General features: G+C 44.1%; 1 protein-coding gene across 2 annotated transcripts; it reads left to right on the top strand.

Moving 5' to 3' along the window:
* The first annotated feature begins 2204 nt into the window (after nucleotides 1–2204).
* Nucleotides 2205–20408, top strand: LOC143477570 (chloride channel protein 2-like). Of its 2 annotated transcripts, XM_076976238.1 has the most exons (12): nucleotides 2205–2689; nucleotides 3143–3253; nucleotides 4203–4416; nucleotides 8279–8412; nucleotides 9097–9287; nucleotides 9772–9883; nucleotides 10892–10956; nucleotides 11258–11323; nucleotides 14762–14797; nucleotides 14872–14976; nucleotides 16986–17072; nucleotides 17163–20408. In XM_076976238.1, exons 1-12 carry the CDS (start codon nucleotides 2626–2628, stop codon nucleotides 17355–17357), a joined length of 1380 nt encoding a protein of 459 aa, XP_076832353.1. In that variant the 5' UTR covers nucleotides 2205–2625; the 3' UTR covers nucleotides 17358–20408. The 2 variants fall into 2 exon arrangements, with proteins under 2 accessions (XP_076832353.1, XP_076832354.1); XM_076976239.1 differs by lacking the exon at nucleotides 11258–11323 and having other exon boundaries at nucleotides 2211–2689.
* The last annotated feature ends 1906 nt before the right edge of the window (nucleotides 20409–22314 follow it).

The raw sequence follows: 22314 nt of genomic DNA, 5'->3' as shown, positions 1-22314 counted from the left end.
GTGTGTGTGTGTGTGTGTGTGTGTGTGTGTGTGTGTGTGTGTGTGTGTGTGTGTGTGTGTGTGTGTGTGTGTGTGTGTGTGTGTGCACAGGTGTCTGGTTACAGGTGTCTGTGGGGTTACGGGTGTGTGTGGGTGCAGGTGAGGTGGGGTTGGTGTGTGTAGGTGAGGTGGGGTTGGTGGGTGTGTGTGGGTGAGATGGGTGTGTGTGGGTGCAGGTGAGGTGGGGTTGGTGTGTGTAGGTGAGGTGGGGTTGGTGGGTGCAGGTGGGTGTGTGTGGGTGAGATGGGTGTGTGTGGGTGCAGGTGAGGTGGGGTTGGTGTGTAAAGGTGAGGTGGGGTTGGTGTGTGTAGGTGAGGTGGGGTTGGTGTGTGTAGGTGGGTGTAGGTGAGATGGGGTTGGTGGGTGTGGGTGGGTGTGTGGGTGCGTGTGGGTGCATGTGGGTGTAGGTGGGTGTGTATGGGTGTGTGTAGGTGAGATGGGGTTGGTGGGTGTGTGTGTGTAGGCGGGTGTGTGTAGGTGAGATGGGGTTGGTGGGTGTGTGTGGGTGTAGGCGTGTGTGTGTGTAGGTGAGATGGGGTTGGTGGGTGTGTGTGGGTGTAGGCGTGTGTGTGTAGGTGAGATGGGGTTGGTGGGTGTGTGTGGGTGTAGGCGTGTGTGTGTAGGTGAGATGGGGTTGGTGGGTGTGTGTGTAGGCGGGTGTGTGTAGGTGAGATGGGGTTGGTGGGTGGGTGGGTGTGTGTGTGTGTAGGTGGGTGTGTGTAGGTGAGATGGGGTTGGTGGGTGTGTGTGGGTGTAGGCGTGTGTGTGTAGGTGAGATGGGGTTTGGTGGTGTGTGTGTGGGTGTAGGCGTGTGTGTGTAGGTGAGATGGGGTTGGTGGGTGTGTGTGTGTAGGCGGGTGTGTGTAGGTGAGATGGGGTTGGTGGGTGGGTGGGTGTGTGTGTGTGTAGGCGGGTGTGTGTAGGTGAGATGGGGTTGGTGGGTGTGTGTGGGTGTAGGCGTGTGTGTGTAGGTGAGATGGGGTTGGTGGGTGTGTGTGGGTGTAGGCGTGTGTGTGTAGGTGAGATGGGGTTGGTGGGTGTGTGTGTGTAGGCGGGTGTGTGTAGGTGAGATGGGGTGGGTGTGTGTGTGTGTGTAGGCGGGTGTGTGTAGGTGAGATGGGGTTGGTGGGTGTGTGTGGGTGTAGGCGTGTGTGTGTAGGTGAGATGGGGTTGGTGGGTGTGTGTGGGTGTAGGCGGGTGTGTGTAGGTGAGATGGGGTTGGTGGGTGGGTGGGTGTGTGTGTGTGTAGGTGGGTGTGTGTAGGTGAGATGGGGTTGGTGGGTGTGTGTGGGTGTAGGCGTGTGTGTGTAGGTGAGATGGGGTTGGTGGGTGTGTGTGGGTGTAGGCGTGTGTGTGTAGGTGAGATGGGGTTGGTGGGTGTGTGTGTGTAGGCGGGTGTGTGTAGGTGAGATGGGGTTGGTGGGTGGGTGGGTGTGTGTGTGTGTAGGCGGGTGTGTGTAGGTGAGATGGGGTTGGTGGGTGTGTGTGGGTGTAGGCGTGTGTGTGTAGGTGAGATGGGGTTGGTGGGTGTGTGTGGGTGTAGGCGTGTGTGTGTAGGTGAGATGGGGTTGGTGGGTGTGTGTGTGTAGGCGGGTGTGTGTAGGTGAGATGGGGTGGGTGTGTGTGTGTGTGTAGGCGGGTGTGTGTAGGTGAGATGGGGTTGGTGGGTGTGTGTGGGTGTAGGCGTGTGTGTGTAGGTGAGATGGGGTTGGTGGGTGTGTGTGGGTGTAGGCGTGTGTGTGTAGGTGAGATGGGGTTGGTGGGTGTGTGTGTGTAGGCGGGTGTGTGTAGGTGAGATGGGGTTGGTGGGTGGGTGGGTGTGTGTGTGTGTGTGTAGGCGGGTGTGTGTAGGTGAGATCGGGTTGGTGGGTGTGTGTGGGTGTAGGCGGGTGTGTGTAGGTGAGATGGGGTTGGTGGGTGTGTGTGGGTGTGTCTCCACCCTCCTTACAGGCTGCTGCTTCGCTACAGTTGTCTGCTCATTCCTCTAAATGGAGGTGATGGATCAGAGGGCAGCGTGTGCCTCGCAGGCCTGTTGTTTGTTGCGGAGTTAGTGGGGTGTGTGAAGCACTTTTGGCAGAGCTTGAGCAGCTCTCTCTCTCTCTCTCTCTCTCTCTCTCTCTCTCTCTCTCTCTCTCTCTCTCTCTCTCTCTCTCTCTCTCTCTCTCTCTCTCTCTCTCTCTCTCTCTCACACACACACACACACCTCCACCCACCGCCAAACACCTCCAAGCATTGAGAACTCGCAGCTCCAGTGCTTGTCTGCCCTGGTCTGATGTAGTTGTTCACTTTATATGTGTGTGTGGGTGTGTGTGAGAAGGAAGACGATGCAAACTTTCCTTTCAAGTCTTTTTAATGAAGCGCCACACTGTCACGTAGGTCATTAGAATGATGGATGGTGTTGAAGTGGGTTTGATGGGAGCTTTAGTGGTGACCACTTTTCTCCCAGGACTCTGTGCTAATTGTCCCCTTGGTCTCTCTAATCCGTTTAGTCTAAATAAAATATACAGATATATTTGGTTGTATTGTCACTGTAATTTACGTTAACGGGGGTCAGAGCTGTTTCCTTCTCTCTGCCTCTAGTTCTGGATGTCGGCTCTCGCCACCACCATCCCTGTACCCTGTGGTGCCTTCATGCCAGTCTTCGTCATTGGTACGCGTGTGTGTGTGTGTGTGTGTGTGTGTGTGTGTGTGTGTGTGTGTGTGTGTGTGTGTGTGTGTGTGTGTGTGTGCGCGTGTGTGTGTGTGTTTTTGACACTGTACTCCTAGATATCTCTGTTTAGGAGTATTTAAATCTTGTCAATGTTTATTTAACACTGCTAAATTGCATGTACGTGTGTGCGTGCGTGCATGCATGCGTGCGTGCGTGCGTGCGTGCGTGTGTGTGTGTGCGTGTGTGCGTGTGTGCGTGTGTGTTTTTGACACTGTACTCCTAGATATCTCTGTTTAGGAGTATTTAAATCTTGTCAATGTTTATTGAACACTACTAAATTGCATGTACGTGTGTGTGTGTGTGTGTGTGTGTGTGTGTGTGTGTACGTACATGTGTGTCTGTACGTGTGTGTGTGTGTGTGTGTGTGTGTGTGTGTGTGTCCATGTGCGTCAGGCGCTGCTTTCGGGCGATTGGTGGGGGAGAGCATGGCGGCCTGGTTTCCTGAAGGTATTCACTCAGATGGCGTTGTCTACTCCATCGTACCAGGAGGATATGCTGTAGTAGGTAAGCAACACACACACACACGTACACCCTTTTCCTGAGCGTAGATCTACACACACACACCAGATGTACGTACACGTACATCTATGTGTTGTGATCAGTAGCTTTTAGCTTTGTGAGTCATCACAGCCTCATATGTGAGGACACGGTAGATATTCTGGCCTTAGATGAGCGAGGTTAGAACTGTTGGAGCCCAAACGCAGCCAAGCATGAGAGTTCAGCGTGTTAAACACGCGTCCTCTTGTTTCTCCTCCATGTTTTCATTGTGGGATGTTGACTCTCCTGCGAGCTCTACCTCTCCCCCTCACTCTCTCTCTCTCTCTCACTCCCTCTCTCTTTCTCTCTCCCTCTCTCTTTCTCTCTCTCTCTCTCTCTTTCTCTCTCTCTCTCTCTTTCTCTCTCTCTCTCACCCTATCACTCTGCCCTCTCTCTCTCTCTCTCTCTCTCTCTCTCTCTCTCTCTCTCTCTCTCTCTCTCTCTCTCTCTCTCTCTCTCTCCCTATCACTCTGCCCTCTCTCTCTCAATCCCTCTCTCTTTCTCTCTCTCCATCTCTCTCACTCCCCCCCTCTCTCTCTCTCTTTTTCTCCCTCTCCTGGATGAGTCTTTTATCTTCACATTGTGCTGCACTCTTTGTTCTTCAGTGTCTTTAGTTTTGCTCTGCACATCATTTTGTTTTTCTAGCTTGTTTGTTTGTTTATTTCCTATAGTGTCTCTGTTGTAATTGTGTTACTCATTCTGCATCACGCTGCTTGTCTCATCATTTATGCCCATCAGGAGCACAGAAACATCTTGATCAGGAATAGAATAATGGTGTGAATAATGGTTGTCAGTGTTTAATTGTTTTGTCAATAACAACTGCCTACAGCTCTGTTTTTCTTTCTTTCTTTCATTCTGTGGTGTATTCTCTGAGTTTTACTCGTGTATTTGTGAACGTGTCCGTTTGTGTGTTCAGGAGCGGCAGCACTGTCTGGTGCAGTCACACACACCGTGTCGACGGCAGTCATCGTCTTCGAGCTCACGGGCCAGATCAGTCACATCCTGCCCATTATGATAGCGGTCATCCTGGCCAACGCAGTGGCCCAGAGTCTGCAGCCCTCCATCTATGACTCCATCATCCGCATCAAGAAGCTGCCGTACCTCCCCGAGCTCGGCTGGGGTCACCACGAGTGAGTGTTGCTCCTCCCACCTCTCCACCCTCTGCCCCGCCCTGATCTCCCAGCTCCGCCCACTGGTTGACAAAAGTTGAAAAAAGTTTGGCTAAGCTGTTTTTGCGTCCTGGCAGCTGTCTCTGAGGAGCAAAAATGTCTCCACGACTGTATGAGGCTCTCAGAAAGGAGAAACACGGCTCCTGGCTCCTGAGAGGAGAAACACGTTCACTCCATCGTTATGAGGTTGCTGGTTCCAGCACCGGCGAGGCAGTGAGCTCTATGTCCCGCTGAGGGTCCACGAGGACAGAACCGGTGGTGTTTGTGAGCGAGGGATGGCGTTCCTGAGATCACTGTGTTTATTAGCCAATCAGAGGCTCTGTGCTGATGCTTGTGGGCGAGAGTCCCGAGTCTTCTGTGGTGATTGACTTCACAGGTCTCAGAGGAAGCACCATATGGTTGTCTGGCTTTTCCCAGGTCGCTAGCCATCGTGTGACAGAGCGCTAGCTGTCTAGCTCCCAATGTGTGGGGTATTTTGCGTTCTCATAGAAGGGTACGCTAAGGGAGAGTCTTCTGAGAGAGGGGGTGCACTACTTTGATGGGTAACTGAGTCCGAAGCTAGCAAGAACTGCTTACAGCAGCTTTAATTAAGTTCTCCTAGAAAAATACATGAATTAATTCTGCCCCTTCCCTCCACAAAGAAGAAAAAACGGAACATTCTGGATAATTGGCATATATGTCCTAGCATAATCTTTGGTTTAAAAATGGATCGTTGAAGTCCCTTGTTGACTGTTACATATCCTGTGTGTGTGTGTGTGTGTGTGTGTGTGTGTGTGTGTGTGTGTGTGTGTGTGTGTGTGTGTGTGTGTGTGTGTGTGTGTGTGTGTGTGTTAATGAAGGATCACCCAAGAGGTTCTTGCTTATCCTGCTTAGCTGTATAGTCCCCCCCCCCCCCCCCCACCGTCTGTCACAGACACATTGGTGAGCACACTGTAAAAGATTCACAACCTGACGTAGTTCATATATTGTTCTCATATTTCATACATCATATATTCCCATGTGAAGCATATTTCAAACTTCATCTCAAACCTAGGGGTGTTATGTTCACTAACTATACAAATATAAGAATTCATCATAACATGACATTTATAAAACAACGAATGAACTTTTTCCAACTTTTTTTCTGCCTTTTTTCATTTTTTATAAAGGGTCTTGTTTGGCTTTCATAATAGGTGCCTGGTATGTGAAAGCATTCGGGCTGTAGATTTAAGACTGCTGGACTCCCGTGGCATTGTGGGTAGACAGTCGGAAGCAGAGGGGTTTGTGTTGTGTATGTCTGGAGGCTGACGACAGTTATGTTCCTGGAGGGAACCCTACAGTCAGCAGACTCATTACCTTTCATACTCCTGGACACGCTCCTCAGTTTCTGCTGGACTTGTGTGGTTAGGCGATGTAGTAAGAGATTGTAATTGAGTTGTACGTTACAGAGGGCCAATGTGTCTAGTGTGTAGATACACACACACACAGTTTGTTTCTGTATTTCTGGTTGATGTTTTCAAATATGTTTCTAGATTTTGTGAAGCTTATTTATATCTGTCAAGGAGAAGAGTCACAAATCTGTGTGTTTGTGTGTGTGATTATGCCCTCTGTGCTGTAATGCATTTTCTTGTATGATGTTTATTGTATTTTTTCTGTGTTGATGGATTGTTCTTGTGTTGATTTGATTTTGGTCACCATAAAGAAAAATATAATGAAAAAATTTTTGGAGGGGTGGGTGTGGGTGTGGGTGTGGGTGTGTGTGTGTGTGTGTGTTTGAAAGACCTGAGGGAGCAGTGTGTCATTGCCATGCAGGCTAGGTTGGCAACAACGTGTTGAGACACTGCCAGATCCGGTGTTCTGGGGGAGTGTGTGCGCCCTGTGTGTGTGTGTGCGCGCACTCACTCTGGGTGGGTGTGTATCTGCTCCCTGGGTGTGTTTGCCCACACTCTGGGTGTGTATGCCTGTGTGTGTGCATGTGTTCGCATGAAAAAGCACATTTGATCTAGACAAAACACACACACACACACACAGGAAGTGTGCAGTGTGTGTGACATGATAGTAGCTCTTTTTGTGAGGACAGCAGGATTAGCTGAGGTCAACCCATACATCCGTACATGGTCAACGGAACACACGCATGCACGCACACACACACACACACACACACACACATTATTATTATTATTATTATTAATCTTCATTAAACGTACTTAAATGCCCTTGATTTTTCTGAAGACTAAAGTTTTATTCAGGTTGTTTAAAGTGGTAAATAGCAGGCAGCAGGTGATTTATCTTCCGTCATACTAGGCCTCATTCACCAGTTCCTTCCTAAGTTTTGTTTTTGTTAATTTGTCCTTACGAAAGCCCCTGAGAAAAGGCTTCTTAAACCACAGAATTCTTTGCATCTTTGTGCTTGTAAGGATGGGTCCCGTTGTCCTTAGAAATGTGTCTGTTCTTCACAAAGGCACATGATCTACTGAAGCCCGTTTCAGCCACACCTAAAGAAGAAAAAGAGTTTGCTTAATTGAGACTTTATTTCCCTGAATTTCAACGTTCTCACCAGGGATGCTGCTAGGTCTTTTATTTTTTCCTTTGTTGGGCAGCTTGGTGGTTAGCACGTTTGCCTCTAATCACTAGGGACTTGGGTTTGAGTCTCTCTTTGGGTGGAGTTTTCATGTTCTCCCCAGGACTGTGTGGGTTTGAGTCCCTCTCTTGGTGGAGTTTTCATGTTCTCCCCAGGACTGTGTGGGTTTGAGTCCCTCTTTGGGTGGAGTTTTCATGTTCTCCCCAGGACTGTGTGGGTTTGAGTCCCTCTCTTGGTGGAGTTTTCATGTTCTCCCCAGGACTGTGTGGGTTTGAGTTCCTCTCTTGGTGGAGTTTTCATGTTCTCCCCAGGACTGTGTGGGTTTGAGTCTCTCTTTGGGTGGAGTTTTCATGTTCTCCCCAGGACTGTGTGGGTTTGAGTCCCTCTCTTGGTGGAGTTTTCATGTTCTCCCCAGGACTGTGTGGGTTTGAGTTCCTCTCTTGGTGGAGTTTTCATGTTCTCCCCAGGACTGTGTGGGTTTGAGTCCCTCTCTTGGTGGAGTTTTCATGTTCTCCCCAGGACTGTGTGGGTTTGAGTCTCTCTTTGGGTGGAGTTTTCATGTTCTCCCCAGGACTGTGTGGGTTTGAGTCTCTCTTTGGGTGGAGTTTTCATGTTCTCCCCAGGACTGTGTGGGTTGGAGTCTCTCTCTTGGTGGAGTTTCCTGTGGGGTCTTTGGTTTCCTCCCACAGTCCTCTGATGTCCTATATGAATGTTGTGTATGCATTTTTATATGGGTGGAGGTGTGTGTGTGTGTGTGTGTGTGTGTGTGTGTGTGTGTGTGTGTGTGTCCAGTGACGGTTGGTGGTGTCCTCCCAGTGATGCAGAAATGTGATGCATTTCTGTCTGTAAAATGTCCTTGGGTTTGAAGTTATATATGTAAATTTAACACGTCTGTCTTAAATGTAATGATAGTCAAGAGTTACAGTTGTTAGTCAAGGGTAAATTGTATTGGTTTAAAAATGCTCATTTATTTGAAAAATTTAGAGTAATGTTAACTAAGGGAAGTTGTGAAGCAGGATTACATTATTACATGAGCGGACAGTATCACCTGTATCATGATCACCTGTATCATGATGGTATCAGGTCACATTTAATAACAGTAAAAATTTCAGAGCAAGAAGTGGAAGCCAAATTGAAACATTTTCATTGGAGCTTAAAATGTTTTTGGCCATATTGCAATTTGTATCTAACTGTCTGTCTTTCTCACCTGTCTCCCTGTCTCTCTCTCTCTCTGTCGGTCATTCTGTCTGTGTCTCACTGTAGGAAGTATAATATTCGTGTTGAGGACATCATGGTGAGAGATGTGAGGTACATCACTCTGAACTGCACTTACAGAGATCTGCACGACGTCCTTCTGACTGAGCGCCTCAAAACTCTTGCTCTGGTGGAGTCCACAGGTACATTCACACGTGTACAAACACACTCAACAGGTGTATACACGCGGTTGGTCTCTCGAACCTCTTGATAAACACAAGACTTATACACTCACATACACACATACCAGTTACTAGCCAATACAACAATGTAAACTTTTGTGTGATCTTGCTTCTCTGGATCCCCCGGGTTCAGACCACCACTGCATTCCCGACTTCCTCTTCGTCATTCTTTTGACTCTTGCTTCAGCTTTTCTAAAGGCTCAGAGCATCTAATGTGCATCTCATTAGAATATCACAGCATACACACAACAATCATAAAGTCTTTTAGACGTTCTGGCGCATTATCTCAAACTACATCCTGTACATTGAAGTCGTGTAGCTTAGCACTCTTGGAAGAGTATGCTAAACGCCCAGCTGTGTCGGTGGTTGTGCTCTGCGTAGAAGACGGTACAGAAGCTCTGATTGGTTGACGTGTTGCCTAGCGACAAGAGGAAGTGGCATCTTCCATCCATTCGTGGCCTACTAGGTCATGTTGCGTTCAGCTCGGAGTCTCCCAGCAGGACAGGGCTTTCTTCAGCACTACACAAGGGCTAGACAAAGAAGAACCTCTAGGAGGCACTGTAGGTATTGTATAGTAATTAAATACAAATCAAGTGTCTTGTTTCTCTCTTTTTCTCTCTTTCTATGTCTCGTTTTCTGTCTCAGAGTCTATGATCTTGCTGGGCTCCATTGAGCGCGCTCAATTACAGGCCCTGCTATCACAGCAGCTTGGTCGGCCGCGGCGACTGGAATACCTCCGTCAGCGGGCTCAGAGCGAGAGGAAGCACATGTCTATCGTGAGCACACCCACCAGTGAAGACGGAAACCACAAAGTCAACCAGGAAGTCCGTTTCCAGGTCAGCACTGGGGCCAAAGTTCAAAGGGCGGGGTGCTAACACTGTCAGAGAAGTTCACGAGAACTTTCAGTTCATCATCAGAATTGCTGTGATTCATTTTTGAGATCCTAAAAATGTGTAAGTAATAGTAAATGGTTTAAGTTGAAGAATGAGTTCTAGGCCGCTGTTTTGTACCCAGTTTTAAGCGTGCATGGTAAGTTGGGTCTCCCTCCGTAGCGTGATGTCTACCGACACCGGCATGTGTCACTGCTGGGATGCTGACCAGCAAACACTGGACAGCCACACCACTTAGCAGCCAACGGGTGCTAACAGTGTAAATAATGTGAATAATGGTGATCCGTGGTTGTTGGGTTATTATACTTACTGAGGTGTGTGTGTGTGTGTGTGTGTGTGTGTGTGTGTGTGTGTGTGTGTGTGTGTGTGTGTGTGTGTGTGTGTGTGTGTGTGTGTGTGTGTGTGTGCGTGTGTGTGTATGTGATTTTAGATCTCCACAGAAGAGTCTACTTTCAGTCCCACACGCTCTGTATCTTCCAAACCACTAAAACCTGCACTTAAGAGACATTCAGTGGTAGAGAGAGGAACAGAGATACCATCAAGTAATCACACACACACGCGCGCTTGTATGCACACACATATAAAAACATGCAATACATTTGACATTTTTTACAATAAAATGTCAAATTTACCTAAACTGTTGCACCTCATCACTGCATTTTCATCACATCATCACATATCCTCACAACTCTTCACATCATCACATATCCTCACAACTCTTCACATCATCACATATCCTCACAACTCTTCACATCATCACATATCCTCACAACTCTTCACATCATCACATATCCTCACAACTCTTCACATCATCACATATCCTCACAACTCTTCACATCATCACATATCCTCCCAACTCTTCACATCATCACATATCCTCCCAACTCATCACATCATCATATATTTTCACAACTCATCACATCATCACATATCCTCACAACTCATCACATATCCTCCCAACTCATCACATCATCATATATCTTCACAACTCATCACATCATCACATATCCTCACAACTCATCACATCATCACATATCCTCACAACTCATCACATAACTCGTTATTTCATGTGTTTAGGCTCAATCAATAACACTGCTTCATATTGTGGTATAAGAAATCCTGCATTATGTTCAAACACCACTGACTCCTTCATCTCAGATAGTTTACGTCTGGTCAGAATTGTCTTCATCCAGTGAATTATGTTTGTGGGATCATGTGAAAGCCATCACAGAGCACTTATGCAATTCTTGAGATTGGTCACACCAGACAAGGTTATTAATTTTTTGTTATAGAGCATGTTTGCATACTTCAGCCTTCTCCAGTATCAGTATTGCAAAGATCGATATTGCGATGTTTACCAAAAGATATATTGTGCATCCCTACTACACGTTTGGCATACACTTACATACACTTAGAAGGGCATAAATGTGTGCTCACTCAGCCTAATCATTATTGACAAGAGTCTCTACCCCCCTCTTATGCTCTCTCTCTCTCTCTCTCTCTCTCTCTCTCTCTCCATCTCCCACTACTCCTGTCTGTGTGTCTCTCAGGCCAGGATTCTGGCATTGCCTTAAAGACTCTCTTCTGCACCCACCCAGAGTCTGAAGCAGCAGAGGTAGGTGAAGTGTCCCACTCATGTCAGCAGTGCTCTTATTTCATTGTCCTTTTATTCTTGCTGACACACACACACACACACACACACACACACACACACACACACACACACACACACTGTGCTCTCTCAATTCTCAACCTCTTGTCTGTTGGAGAGCAACTTGCTACATCAATACACAGATGAGATTACTGGCCTTCTACCAATTCTTTTTTCACTGGCACTTTTGAGATGTGAAACGTTAGCTAAAGGTTTATTTTTTCTTTCTAATCTTAACATTTGCCACCTTGTTTCCCAATGGAAGAACAATAACATGGAGAACATGGTTCCTGAGCACAGGAAGCCCAAACGTGTGAGGATATCGGTCGTGGTAAGAACCCTAGACCGTAACCTTAAAAAAACAAACAAAAAAAAAAAAAAAGTACCATCAACCAACCAAACAAATCAATAGAAGCCTGGACCATTACAGTTCATCCAAGTCAGACATTCGTCAACATATGGCTAATCACGAACACCCGTCTCCCTAATGCCTGCTCCTGACCTTTGACCTTCGTTGATGCAGTGGCAGAAGCTATTTGCATTTTGTAATTATGTGGGATTTACAGGTACCATAACTACACATTTGATTTGATCAATTGTTTTATACATATCTGAACGTAATTAATGTAATTAAATAGTAATAGAGAAACACCAAAACTTAAAGGCCCCAAACATAATATACAGCTCTGGAAAAAGTGCGGCCACTCTAGAATTTGTCTTCCACACGTCCGGCAGCCATTCCACTGTGGGGCATTCTGGGTCAGAGCAAGATGCTTGAGTCCTGGTATCGTAAAGAGGGTCTGTTTCTTCCCAGGACCTTGTATTGTAGTGTTTAAAAATGACCATGAAATTTATTAGAAAAAACTACACAGACACACACACACACACATTAGAAATGTTCTAATTGATGAAATTTTTATTTGGAATTTGGGAGAAATCTTGTCAGTACATTATGAAATAAAAGACAAATGTTCATTATACTCAAGCACATGCTGTCAGCCAAACCAGAAAGATTGTTTTGCAGTGGTCTGCTCATAGATTTTAGAGCTGTATATATTCAGAATGGATTGATGAATTAAACCATTCATATGCAATCTACCACAGGATTAATTACTACAGCAAAATTTAAGGTTTTATACTGAATAATTTTTAGTAATTCAAACTTCTCTAATCTAACACTGCAATATTTCTCCAATCATGGTAAATGTAGTGTTTTGTTCATGCAGACAAAATTTATCGGTGGCTTTTTAGTACCTAAGTATATTGCGTTTGCAGTATGTTCACATTACAACATTTTGTTATATTCTAGATACTTTTGACTGTTACCACTGGCACTGAACACACAGGAAAAAATACTAACGTACATATAGAATAGAATAGGTTAGGCTAGGCTAGGCTAGGCTACTAGGCCTTGGAATTAAAATAGTTGCAGAACACTGGTGTCAGATTGTTGTTGCTATTATAACTAGTACTTAAAAAGTAGCCCAAATTAAAAAGCGAAATTTAACTACAATTGAAAAATAGCCTAACTTTCTGTGTATAGATGCAAATGCAAAGCCTTTGTTTATAATCACCATTGAACACTTTAGATAATGTTGGAATGTCTAAGTAGTAGTGCTAAGAATCTGAGGATAAAGGTCAAAGGTTGGGGTGACCATAGTCTCACATGTCACTGTAGGGATGATGGGTTCAAACTAGCATGCTCATCTGCCAATCACCAGCCATGTCTTCAAACCTGCCTAGGTCCATTCAGCCTTACTGTGAGTAGGTGGAGTTTTGACCCCATTATACGTCCCTTCCTTTCTCCCATTGACATATTTAGTACTTCATCGCTCTAGCCATTAGATTTCATTATCAACACCATGTTCATAAATGAAAATTATTTTTGTTTTAAAGTAAAAAAAAAACGTTATTAGTTTTATTCATCGAATAAATTTGATCGTCAGAGATCTCTAAACAAATAATAACTGGAACAGGTTGTAAGGATGGAGGGACAGATAAAGGGAGGAGGGATGATTTGGCCTGTCCTGCCCTGACCAGACTCCACCCGTCCCTGGAAGAGCAGTTGGTGTGAATGGCCTGTTTGTGATTGTTAATTTAACAGATTAAAGTGAATGAATTGAATTACTGTGCCAGTTTAACTTGAAACCTATTTATTAAAGAAGCCTGAAAACAAAAACCTGGGGAGACTCTTGATTTAAAGTCTCCTCACTACTGCTTACCTTCCTTATGTAGCCTGGCTGTTTGCACATGCTAATAATAATACATGCATGCATGCATGCATATATATATATATATATATATATATATATATATATATATAATATACCTTTTTATATATATATATATATATATATATATATATATATATATATATATATATATATACCTTTATGAAAGGTAGGTAGCTATATTTAATTTTAAACCAATCAAATTAAATCATTGGACAGGTAAACCTGGTGGTTTTAGCTTATTTACACAAAAGCTAAGGAAGAGGTTTGATTTCTAAAACTCATATGAGAAAGTGGTGCTACTCTGCTGGGAGTTGCACACGTTTGCTAATCACACCTAATGTCTGACTTGAAAAACAAGGAACTCTTCCCCACATCTGCATTTTTATATGAATATACAGAAAAGAAACGTTATATAATTGGTTTTAGAACTAAAGGTAATTGACAGCATAATTACAGTTATATAACATTATAATTAGTCTTATAGCTATTATAATACACTATAGCTCAAGCTAAAATAATTGCAGAAAAAGATATGGAGAAAATGACTAAACTGAAATTTAAAGAATTAAAGGATAAACTTTATCCAAAATGGATGACAAGTTCGAACAAAGATAGTAAGTCTTATTGAGAACTGGGATATAAGAATGTGTTCAGTGATAGTTTTCATATGCCAAATCCCCTAGACAAACACACACAGTCATGTGGTCATTGACACTAATCACACACATGCAGTAATGTGGTCATTGACACTAATCACACACACGCAGTCATGTGGTCATTGACACTAATCACACATGCAGTCATGTGGTCATTGGCACTAATCACATTTGCTGTTTTCTCTTTTGATCTTTTTCCTCTTTATTTATTTATTTATCTTCTCTTTATTATTTAAATGACATCACTGTTCTTATTAGCATGTTTTTGTAGAAATTAATGTTTTATTGAAGAATTATGCTTCCACGGTTGATTTGTCATGTATGTGTGTCCCAGATGCATGTTTTTTGTCACTCTGTAAATGTGTGTAGTGCGGTATTGCGGGAGTGAGAGTGATCATTAATAATCTGAGTTTGTTGAGGCTGTTCTTGTGTGGGTTGCTTGCTGAGCTGCAGAATGTCATTGATTCCATTTTGGGCCTATGGGAAATCAGACTCAGAAATGGTGTGATGGGTGTATTGCTAAGTGACATTTAAGTCATGAGTCGGTTGGTGGGGAGGGGTTAGAGGGGGTGGTGGTTCTTTAATAGGTCTGCAATCACACAGTTTGGTTAAACCGTTACATTGACGTTTAGGGAGGGTTGATGTGACAGTTGTCTGCTAAACTAGCCTACACGTGTGTGTGTGTGTGTGTGTGTGTGTGTGTGTGTGTGTGGAGGGGGGGGGTCACATGGCCACCAGGCTCGTTGTTTGGTTACATATTTCTGCTGTAGGGCACCTTCGTCTAGGCCTCAGCAACAGTTGCTACGGTTACTAGAGTTGCAGGCTACGTATGTGTATTTGTGAAGGTCTCATACACATGTTCTCTGACACTGTCTCTAGGATGAAGATGTAGAAGATGACATGACCATGAGAGAGGTGAGGACTGACATACACATGCTCTCCGTTTGTTTAGTCCTGTTTAATAATACATGTCTAATCACTGACTACAGATTGCTGAGTGGGAGGAGCAACAACTTGATGAGCAGGTCAACTTTAATAACTGTAAGATAGACCCCGCCCCTTTTCAGCTAGTGGAGCGCACATCACTGCACAAGGTATATATGTGTATGTGTGTGTGTGTGTGTGTGTGTGTGTGTGTGTGTGTGTGTGTGTGTGTGTGTGTGCATACTCATTGTTCATGCATTTAAAACATCTGAATCATTGTTGGGATTGTTTGTGTGTTTTCTGTTCATTTTTCTTCCATAGTTGTATAAACTAATGGACTAACAGGTCTCTGCCTCACACACCATTTATTTTTTACATTTATTCTCAACAGTATTACACACTGACATGGTGTTCGTGATCACTCACACACACACACACACAGTTCTCATTCCCTCTAGCTTGCAGCAGTGGTGTGTTAATATTTTCCATTCATCCCCTTCAGACTTCCACTCACTTTATAAAGTCAAGCACACACACACACACACACACACACAGATGGACACACACAGTAATTCATATACACTCCACTAGCCTAATTTCCGCATTCTGTTTCTTAAATATTTATAAGTGAGATTTTAGCATAAATCTATCCCAGCTCTCTCTCTCTCTCACTCACACACACACACACACACACACACAAGGTTCAGGAAGTCAGAGATCCGTGTATCTGTTACATCTGCTATCAGTTACGTCTGTTATCAGATTAGATCTCTCTTATCTGTTAAGCTGTATAAGGGGCGAGTTCACACTGTAATGTCTGATTGTGTATTGAAGTGGATCGGTTGTTTTAAATACACTTTCCTGCTTGCTCACCACACACATTTGTTGCCATGATAAAGGTGATGTTGCTGCTGTTGTGGTGGTGATATTGTTGCTATGGTGACAGTGTTCTTGAGTCCTAACGTGGTCAGTAAATTCTGGTTCTGGAGAAGTCTGACAGTCCCTGCCTCCTACATCTCATCAAAAGCATTTTATACCTGACCAGATAATTAAAGGGTTCTGCGTTTGATCCGAGGCTCTAATAGCACTGATTGCTATTGCTAATAAGGCATCATTATTATAGTAATTTAGGCAACATGAACAACAAGAGGATAGATGAGTGAATGATAATTTTAATTTATATATTATATAAAGCATTTATATAAGATATACATGCATACATATGGTAAAACACCAGAACATCAGAAGAGAGATAAAGCAGCTAGTGGTGGATAAAACCCAAAAACCCAGCCCGTGCTCCACCTGGACTACCTACAGGACTCTGCCCGTGATTTCAGCGCCCTGCAGATGGACCTGGAATACCTGCAGCTGTAGAACATCAGCAGGACTCTGAGATCCTTCATCAGAATTCAGTGGTACTGTGGAAGACAAGAGGCCACCTTCAGACCAAAGTCAACACCAGGTGTGAGATGTTACCAAGGACGTTCCCAGTCACCCACTTGCTGTTCTGCGTAGGTCTGAACCCCTCGGTACAATCAGCTCCTAAGAGTGGCTACAACATGGAGTATTCCAGAAGCGAATGAGACGTTAATTTGCTCATCCACCTTACCAGGGTGTATATGTTCATTGGATTGTATGTATGTTGGGGGTCAGAGGACTGGTAAACATCCAGGAACACGCCAAGAACATGGCCACAAATGATGACATGCTTACTGAATACCTCCGACAACAGGAACGTGAAACGCGTGGTGCAAGAGGACGAACAAATCATCATTTGAGGATGAACCATCATAGGTGTATGTACCTCCAGCAAATCCTGTTAATGTCTGGAGAAGGCTGGATTAGCAGCACAGAAGTACTAATCAGCTGAAAAGTACTGAAAAAAACCAGCACATAACAGGGTACAAGGCGCTCACAGGCAGAACATGCATGAGCTTCCAAATCCTGGTGGCCCAGAAGAGCTAGAAAAGTTGAAGACAACGACAGTTCCCATAGAAATTGGTTCACTAGGGGCTGTGACCCCAAGCTGGGATATATGATCTTTATTTAATAAATAAAATGTACTAACTTTATTACATAAATCTCTACCTCGTGTCTCTCTCACTGTATTTTCAGTTACACTGGTAGACAGTGTTGCTGTGTGGAGTGTTGTCAGTTCATGACTTTTATTGTGTTACAGACTCACACCATCTTCTCACTGCTGGGTTTGGACCACGCCTACGTCACCAGCATCGGCCGGCTCATAGGAGTCGTGTCCCTGCGAGAGGTGAGGGCCTGCTTGTCTTTGTTTACAGATAAACCCACTTCTTCGTGGATGTTCAGAGATTCTATAATCATGTGTGCTTTTGTGCTGTAGCTGCGTAAGGCCATCGAGGGCTCTGTGACGGTGAAGGGGGTGAAAGTGCGCCCCCCTCTGGCCAGCTTCAGGGACAGCGGCACCAGCAGCAGCGACGCAGAAGTGACGGAACTCCACAAACTGTGGAACCGCCACACCAACTTGACGCTGCCCCGAGACCCCCAGCCTTCAGACTCTGATGAGAAATCCCAGTGAAGATGATGATGATGATGATGATGATGATGATGGATGATGGCTGGGGCAGACAGAAGGGATATGAGAGGTGTAACTGATGGGCCAATTTTCATCTCTTTTCGTATTTTGAGTGCGTGAGTGAGAAGAAAAATTTGACATTTCAGAGTATTCTCAGCACTTTCAGTTTCTTGTGTTATGCTCCGCCTACTCAAGCTCCGCCCCTTCTGCACTGACTCTTTTTGCTCCTCCTAGAAGCTCAAGGACGTTTTGGATTTCTCTTTGTCCTGTCTCGCAGTGAGTGTGGGCACACGTGAAGCAGCGTGTGCACGCATGCACGTGACATCTCATGTATGTTCATGTGGTGAAAATGGAGCTCTTTTAACATTAGGGATTGTCATGCCTTCCCTGATTCAGGTTCTCATGTGAATGTCCTTTTTTTTCCTTCCCTCTTTCTTCCTATTCTTCTTTGTTGTGTTTATTTTTCCTCACGTGTGAACGCTTCGCCTTTTTGAAGCTCACGTGCGCTTTCCTTCCTTTTCTTTTCCCACTGTTATTGATGAGAGCCTGAAATCTCACATGAAAGATGGAGACTGTTCTTAAAAACTGGCTGGCGTCCATAATTCCCATTTCATGATCCTTTAACTTTTAATTTATAGTCTCTAGACATTTCACATTAACAGCAATGCACTTTTTTGTAAAACATGCAAATTGTTTTGCAGGGTTGCTTTGCGTACACATTTTACACTCCTATGCTGCTTTTAGTATTGAAACTCCCCAGTCTTAACACTACATTTTGATCAGAAGAGGCTGGTCACATGACTCCTGTTAAGGAGCTGACATTTTTAATTTATTTGTACTGCGTCTTTTTTTATAAACGCAGCTGTCTGCACGTATTGACCTGCAGGTGAGCACAGCCATTTGCTATCGTCAGGAATGGATGAGTTTGGAATCTCTTGGTGCGCATCACTACGACGAAACATTCTCACTCCGGTCTATCGGGTAAACTCCGATGTGGGGGTGGGCATGTTCCATTAACTTCTTTCACACACACTAACATGCTGCAGACTCACTTCGCCAATGTCTTCTGATGTCTAGATGTACTGACATTCATCTGTAGTTGAGCACAAGAACAGCCTCTGGTGGGGTTTTTTCGGGGTTTGGGCACCCACAAGGTCTTACTGCAGCTCCAACATGTATGATGGAGCACGTTTCTGGACCCTTTTGTTTCTTCTGGAGTGTTTGTCTTGTGGGGCTGGCGTGTAGTCACAGGTCATATTTTCAGTATCTTCCATTATCCTGCTGAGTCAGCCTGCCATGCCCTAAAGCCCACCAGTTTCCTGGCCACTCCATGGGCACCCCTCCCCCGGTCAGTTTGAATTTCCGTGGTAATCAGTAATTTTCAACCCTTGGTGTGTTTCAAGCTGGACCAGACCAAAAATAGACTGAATCGGGGGGGGGGGGGGGGGGGGGGGGGGGGTGTGCTCCAGAGAAATGGGACAATTGAATCCAAACAAGTCTTAAGGGGAGGGTGTGATTCTACAATGGCAGTGTTAACCTGAAATTTTGAATTCTGAACCTTTTTACAGTATTTACTTACATGCCTTAATGAACAGATTCAGTATGCACACAACCTTCATGACAATGTATGACTTGTATATTGAGAGCTTGTCACATTGACGAATGCAGCATTTCCTTATATCAACCAAAAGAACAACACAGATTTTAGCAAAGTGAAAAAGCAATTTCTTTGAACAAAGCAGAAACAGATGCTCTTCTATTACTTTTGACACGTGTCTCGTTCACTATTATGAATCTTTGTTTTTGCATTTTCTGGCTCTTTTTTGTTTGTTTGTTTGTTTGTATCTTTTTATTTAATTGATTGAGCTGATTTAATATTGATTTATCACTGACAAGTGTCCATTTCTCCTTGACCAGCAAGCTTTAAAATCATTGGTTGCTTCTGTAAGGGCGGATGGCAGACTTGTTGATGGTGCACCTTAGAAATATGATTGTAGGTTTACACGTTTAATATATTTAATATATCCGTGCAACGAGAGTAGATTACCTTGATCAGACATTGTTCCATTTTTCTGTTGTTTTTGTATGACGGCGGTCCTTGTCAAGGAAGGGTTAGCGATGTATTGATGATGTTCAGAAGTCTGCTTAGGGATCTCAGTATTGTGGCCATGTTGTCACCATGACTGTGTAATTTTGCCTGAATGTTTCATGGTTACATTTCTCATGGATGGAACTGAAAGGGAACCGAACGCAGGAAACGTATGAGCAGTGTCATCTCTCTAAGTGCCTATAGCATCTCAATTGTGATTTCTGTTAGAATTGCAGAACACGATCATATATATACACTTGCACACAGCAACCACTCAGCAGACACACAGAAACACTGACATGCACACCAACATGTACACACCTGTAACACTGCATTATATCATGTCAAGTAACCATGGTAACTTGATCTTGGCTCTTATTATCCTAACTATAGGGCAGAAGGACTAAAATCACTCCTTTTTTTCTCTTATAGTTTTGTTATTGTTTATTTGTTTGTTTTTATGTCCAGTGTCCAATGTGGTCCATTTTGTATAATTTGCTAGCATTTTTCCGAATCACATGCACATATTTATTAACAATCACTTAAAAGAAATCAAGCGAGTAGAGCAATAGGAGTTATATTTTTGTTATTAATGTTATTCTTTTGAATGATCTAAGGTAATGAATTTGTGCAATAACTGTTGTTCATTTCTTTGAACATGTGTGTAACTAGATTTGAACTTTGGGACCATGATGTGGGTAGCAGAAGATAACCTTATTTTTGTAAAGAAAGAAAGCTGCATCGGGCAGTGTGGCGTGACGCCAGTGGAAGACACGTAAGGTGCAGACCGCCCGGGACCACTGGGAACCTGATCACAAACCTCACATGTGAAATAAACAGGCAAAACAACAAACAAATATAAAAGAGTTGCACATACACACTCACGTGTGCATTGCTATTTTTCAGAGAACAAAAGATAAATCATTGTTTTGTATCAGGGATGAATAAAGAGAATTTTAACAATGTTTGTGAGGCAGTTTTTGTCATCTGAGGTTCCTCCTGGGGGGTGGGGGGGGTATGTGTTGTCATGTGATGCCTCCCTCCCCTGCCTCTAATCATGCGTCCTCATTGGCAGAGCATCATATGGCACACACACACACACACACACACTCATAAGTTTGCTCTGTTTCTGTTGTTGTGGCATGTACCCATTACGCTTGATTTCTGATTGACTGAATGACTTGCATTGTTGTAACTAGAGCATTTGGGATCAAAGTTTGGATGTTTGCTAAACTCAGGTGTGAGTTCTTGGTCCTCTAGGGACAGAGAGAGATGTAGAATTGTCCACTTCAGTCTCTCTCTCGTTTTTTTCTCACTGGAATTTTGTACCATTGCCTGTAAGTAATTATTAGTACTTGTAAGTAATAATCTCAAATGATCTCAATCTGGTACAGATATTGTAAGTAGATGTGTGTGTATACAGGTGTGTATGTGTGTGACTGAGAGATAAGAAATGTTATATGATGTGACAATCCAGTGAATGATTGGCTGTTAAGTAGATGTGATACCAGCATGATGTGTGCTTGTCACCTAAATGTCACCCCACATTTAGACACCGTAGATAACCAGCCATATCTGATTAGATTTTCTTCGTTGCCGCATCATTTCATATTCAACAATGGTCTTGGATAATTTTTTAAACGTCAGGTCCTGTAAGGCTAGGCCAAACCCAAAATTGAAACAAACAAAAAATGTAGTCAGATTTAGTCGTCCGCTGATCGGGCCGCAAGGGAAAGTCAGACGTGTGATTGATGTGCGGAACAAAAATCTGATTTGTCTGTCCAGTATGAGCATTCACACAGAGCCGCATCACTGCTGCTTTCCACAGTCCACTGGCTAATACACCAAAATAAACCCTCCCAGCTCTTCCTGCTTCAGTGTGTCCTCTTTCGGCTCTAGAATTTGACACTGTTTAAACCTGTCCATTAATCCAGCTTGAGAGGGCACAGGCAGGCAGAGAGGGCCAAAAACGTGTGTAGAACGGTAATTTCACTCTGGTGAGAAGTGAGCTGGCTTTTCATAAATGTGTTTGTAGGGGGAGGGGCTCTGGGGGGGTGGATATGGAGCATGAGTATGTTCAGTCTGTAGTGTCTGTGCTTTGACAAGCATGGGATTTCATTTTCCTGCTTAAAAGTATGTCAGAACAATTATCACGCAGGACTGAATTGACCGCACAAACACAGGATGGAAGCTGATTGGACAAGTGCAGACGCCAGTCTGGAGTCCCGGGGTTGATGGTGTGTCTGACTGAGTGTTCGTCGCCACTATGGCACAGGAGCTAAGCAGAGGTGGACGCTCCCAAGTTCTGAAATTTAAACTCCTCTTTTGCTCAAGATTCCCGGGTTTACTAATTAGCACAAGCTTGCAGGTATAATTAGTTAGTGGAATAAACATAATCTGTGAATCAGTGAACATCAAGAAGAATCCTTAATTATGAGTCAATCTGGTCTAACATGATCTCCAAACGAGTCATCTGGTCTAACGTGATCTCCAGACGAGTCATCTGGTCTAACGTGATCTCCAGACGAGTCATCTGGTCTAACGTGATCTCCAAACGAGTCATCTGGTCTAACGTGATCTCCAGACGAGTCATCTGGTCTAACGTGATCTCCAGACGAGTCATCTGGTCTAACGTGATCTCCAGACGAGTCATCTGGTCTAACGTGATCTCCAGACGAGTCATCTGGTCTAACGTGATCTCCAAACGAGTCATCTGGTCTAACGTGATCTCCATGGTTAATACATTAACCCAGTAATAGCAGTAATCTCATTTGCATTATGCAATCATTACCTTAATTATTATCACTGCTAGCATTTTGGAGAAAGATATATAGTTTAGCAATACAATTTTACAATTTCTGTGTGAAGATA

The sequence above is a fragment of the Brachyhypopomus gauderio genome, chromosome 16 (genome assembly GCF_052324685.1).
Source record: "Brachyhypopomus gauderio isolate BG-103 chromosome 16, BGAUD_0.2, whole genome shotgun sequence".
NCBI lineage: Eukaryota > Metazoa > Chordata > Actinopteri > Gymnotiformes > Hypopomidae > Brachyhypopomus > Brachyhypopomus gauderio.
The sequence above is the reverse complement of the archived record's forward strand: the minus strand, read 5'-3'. Positions and strand labels throughout refer to the sequence as shown.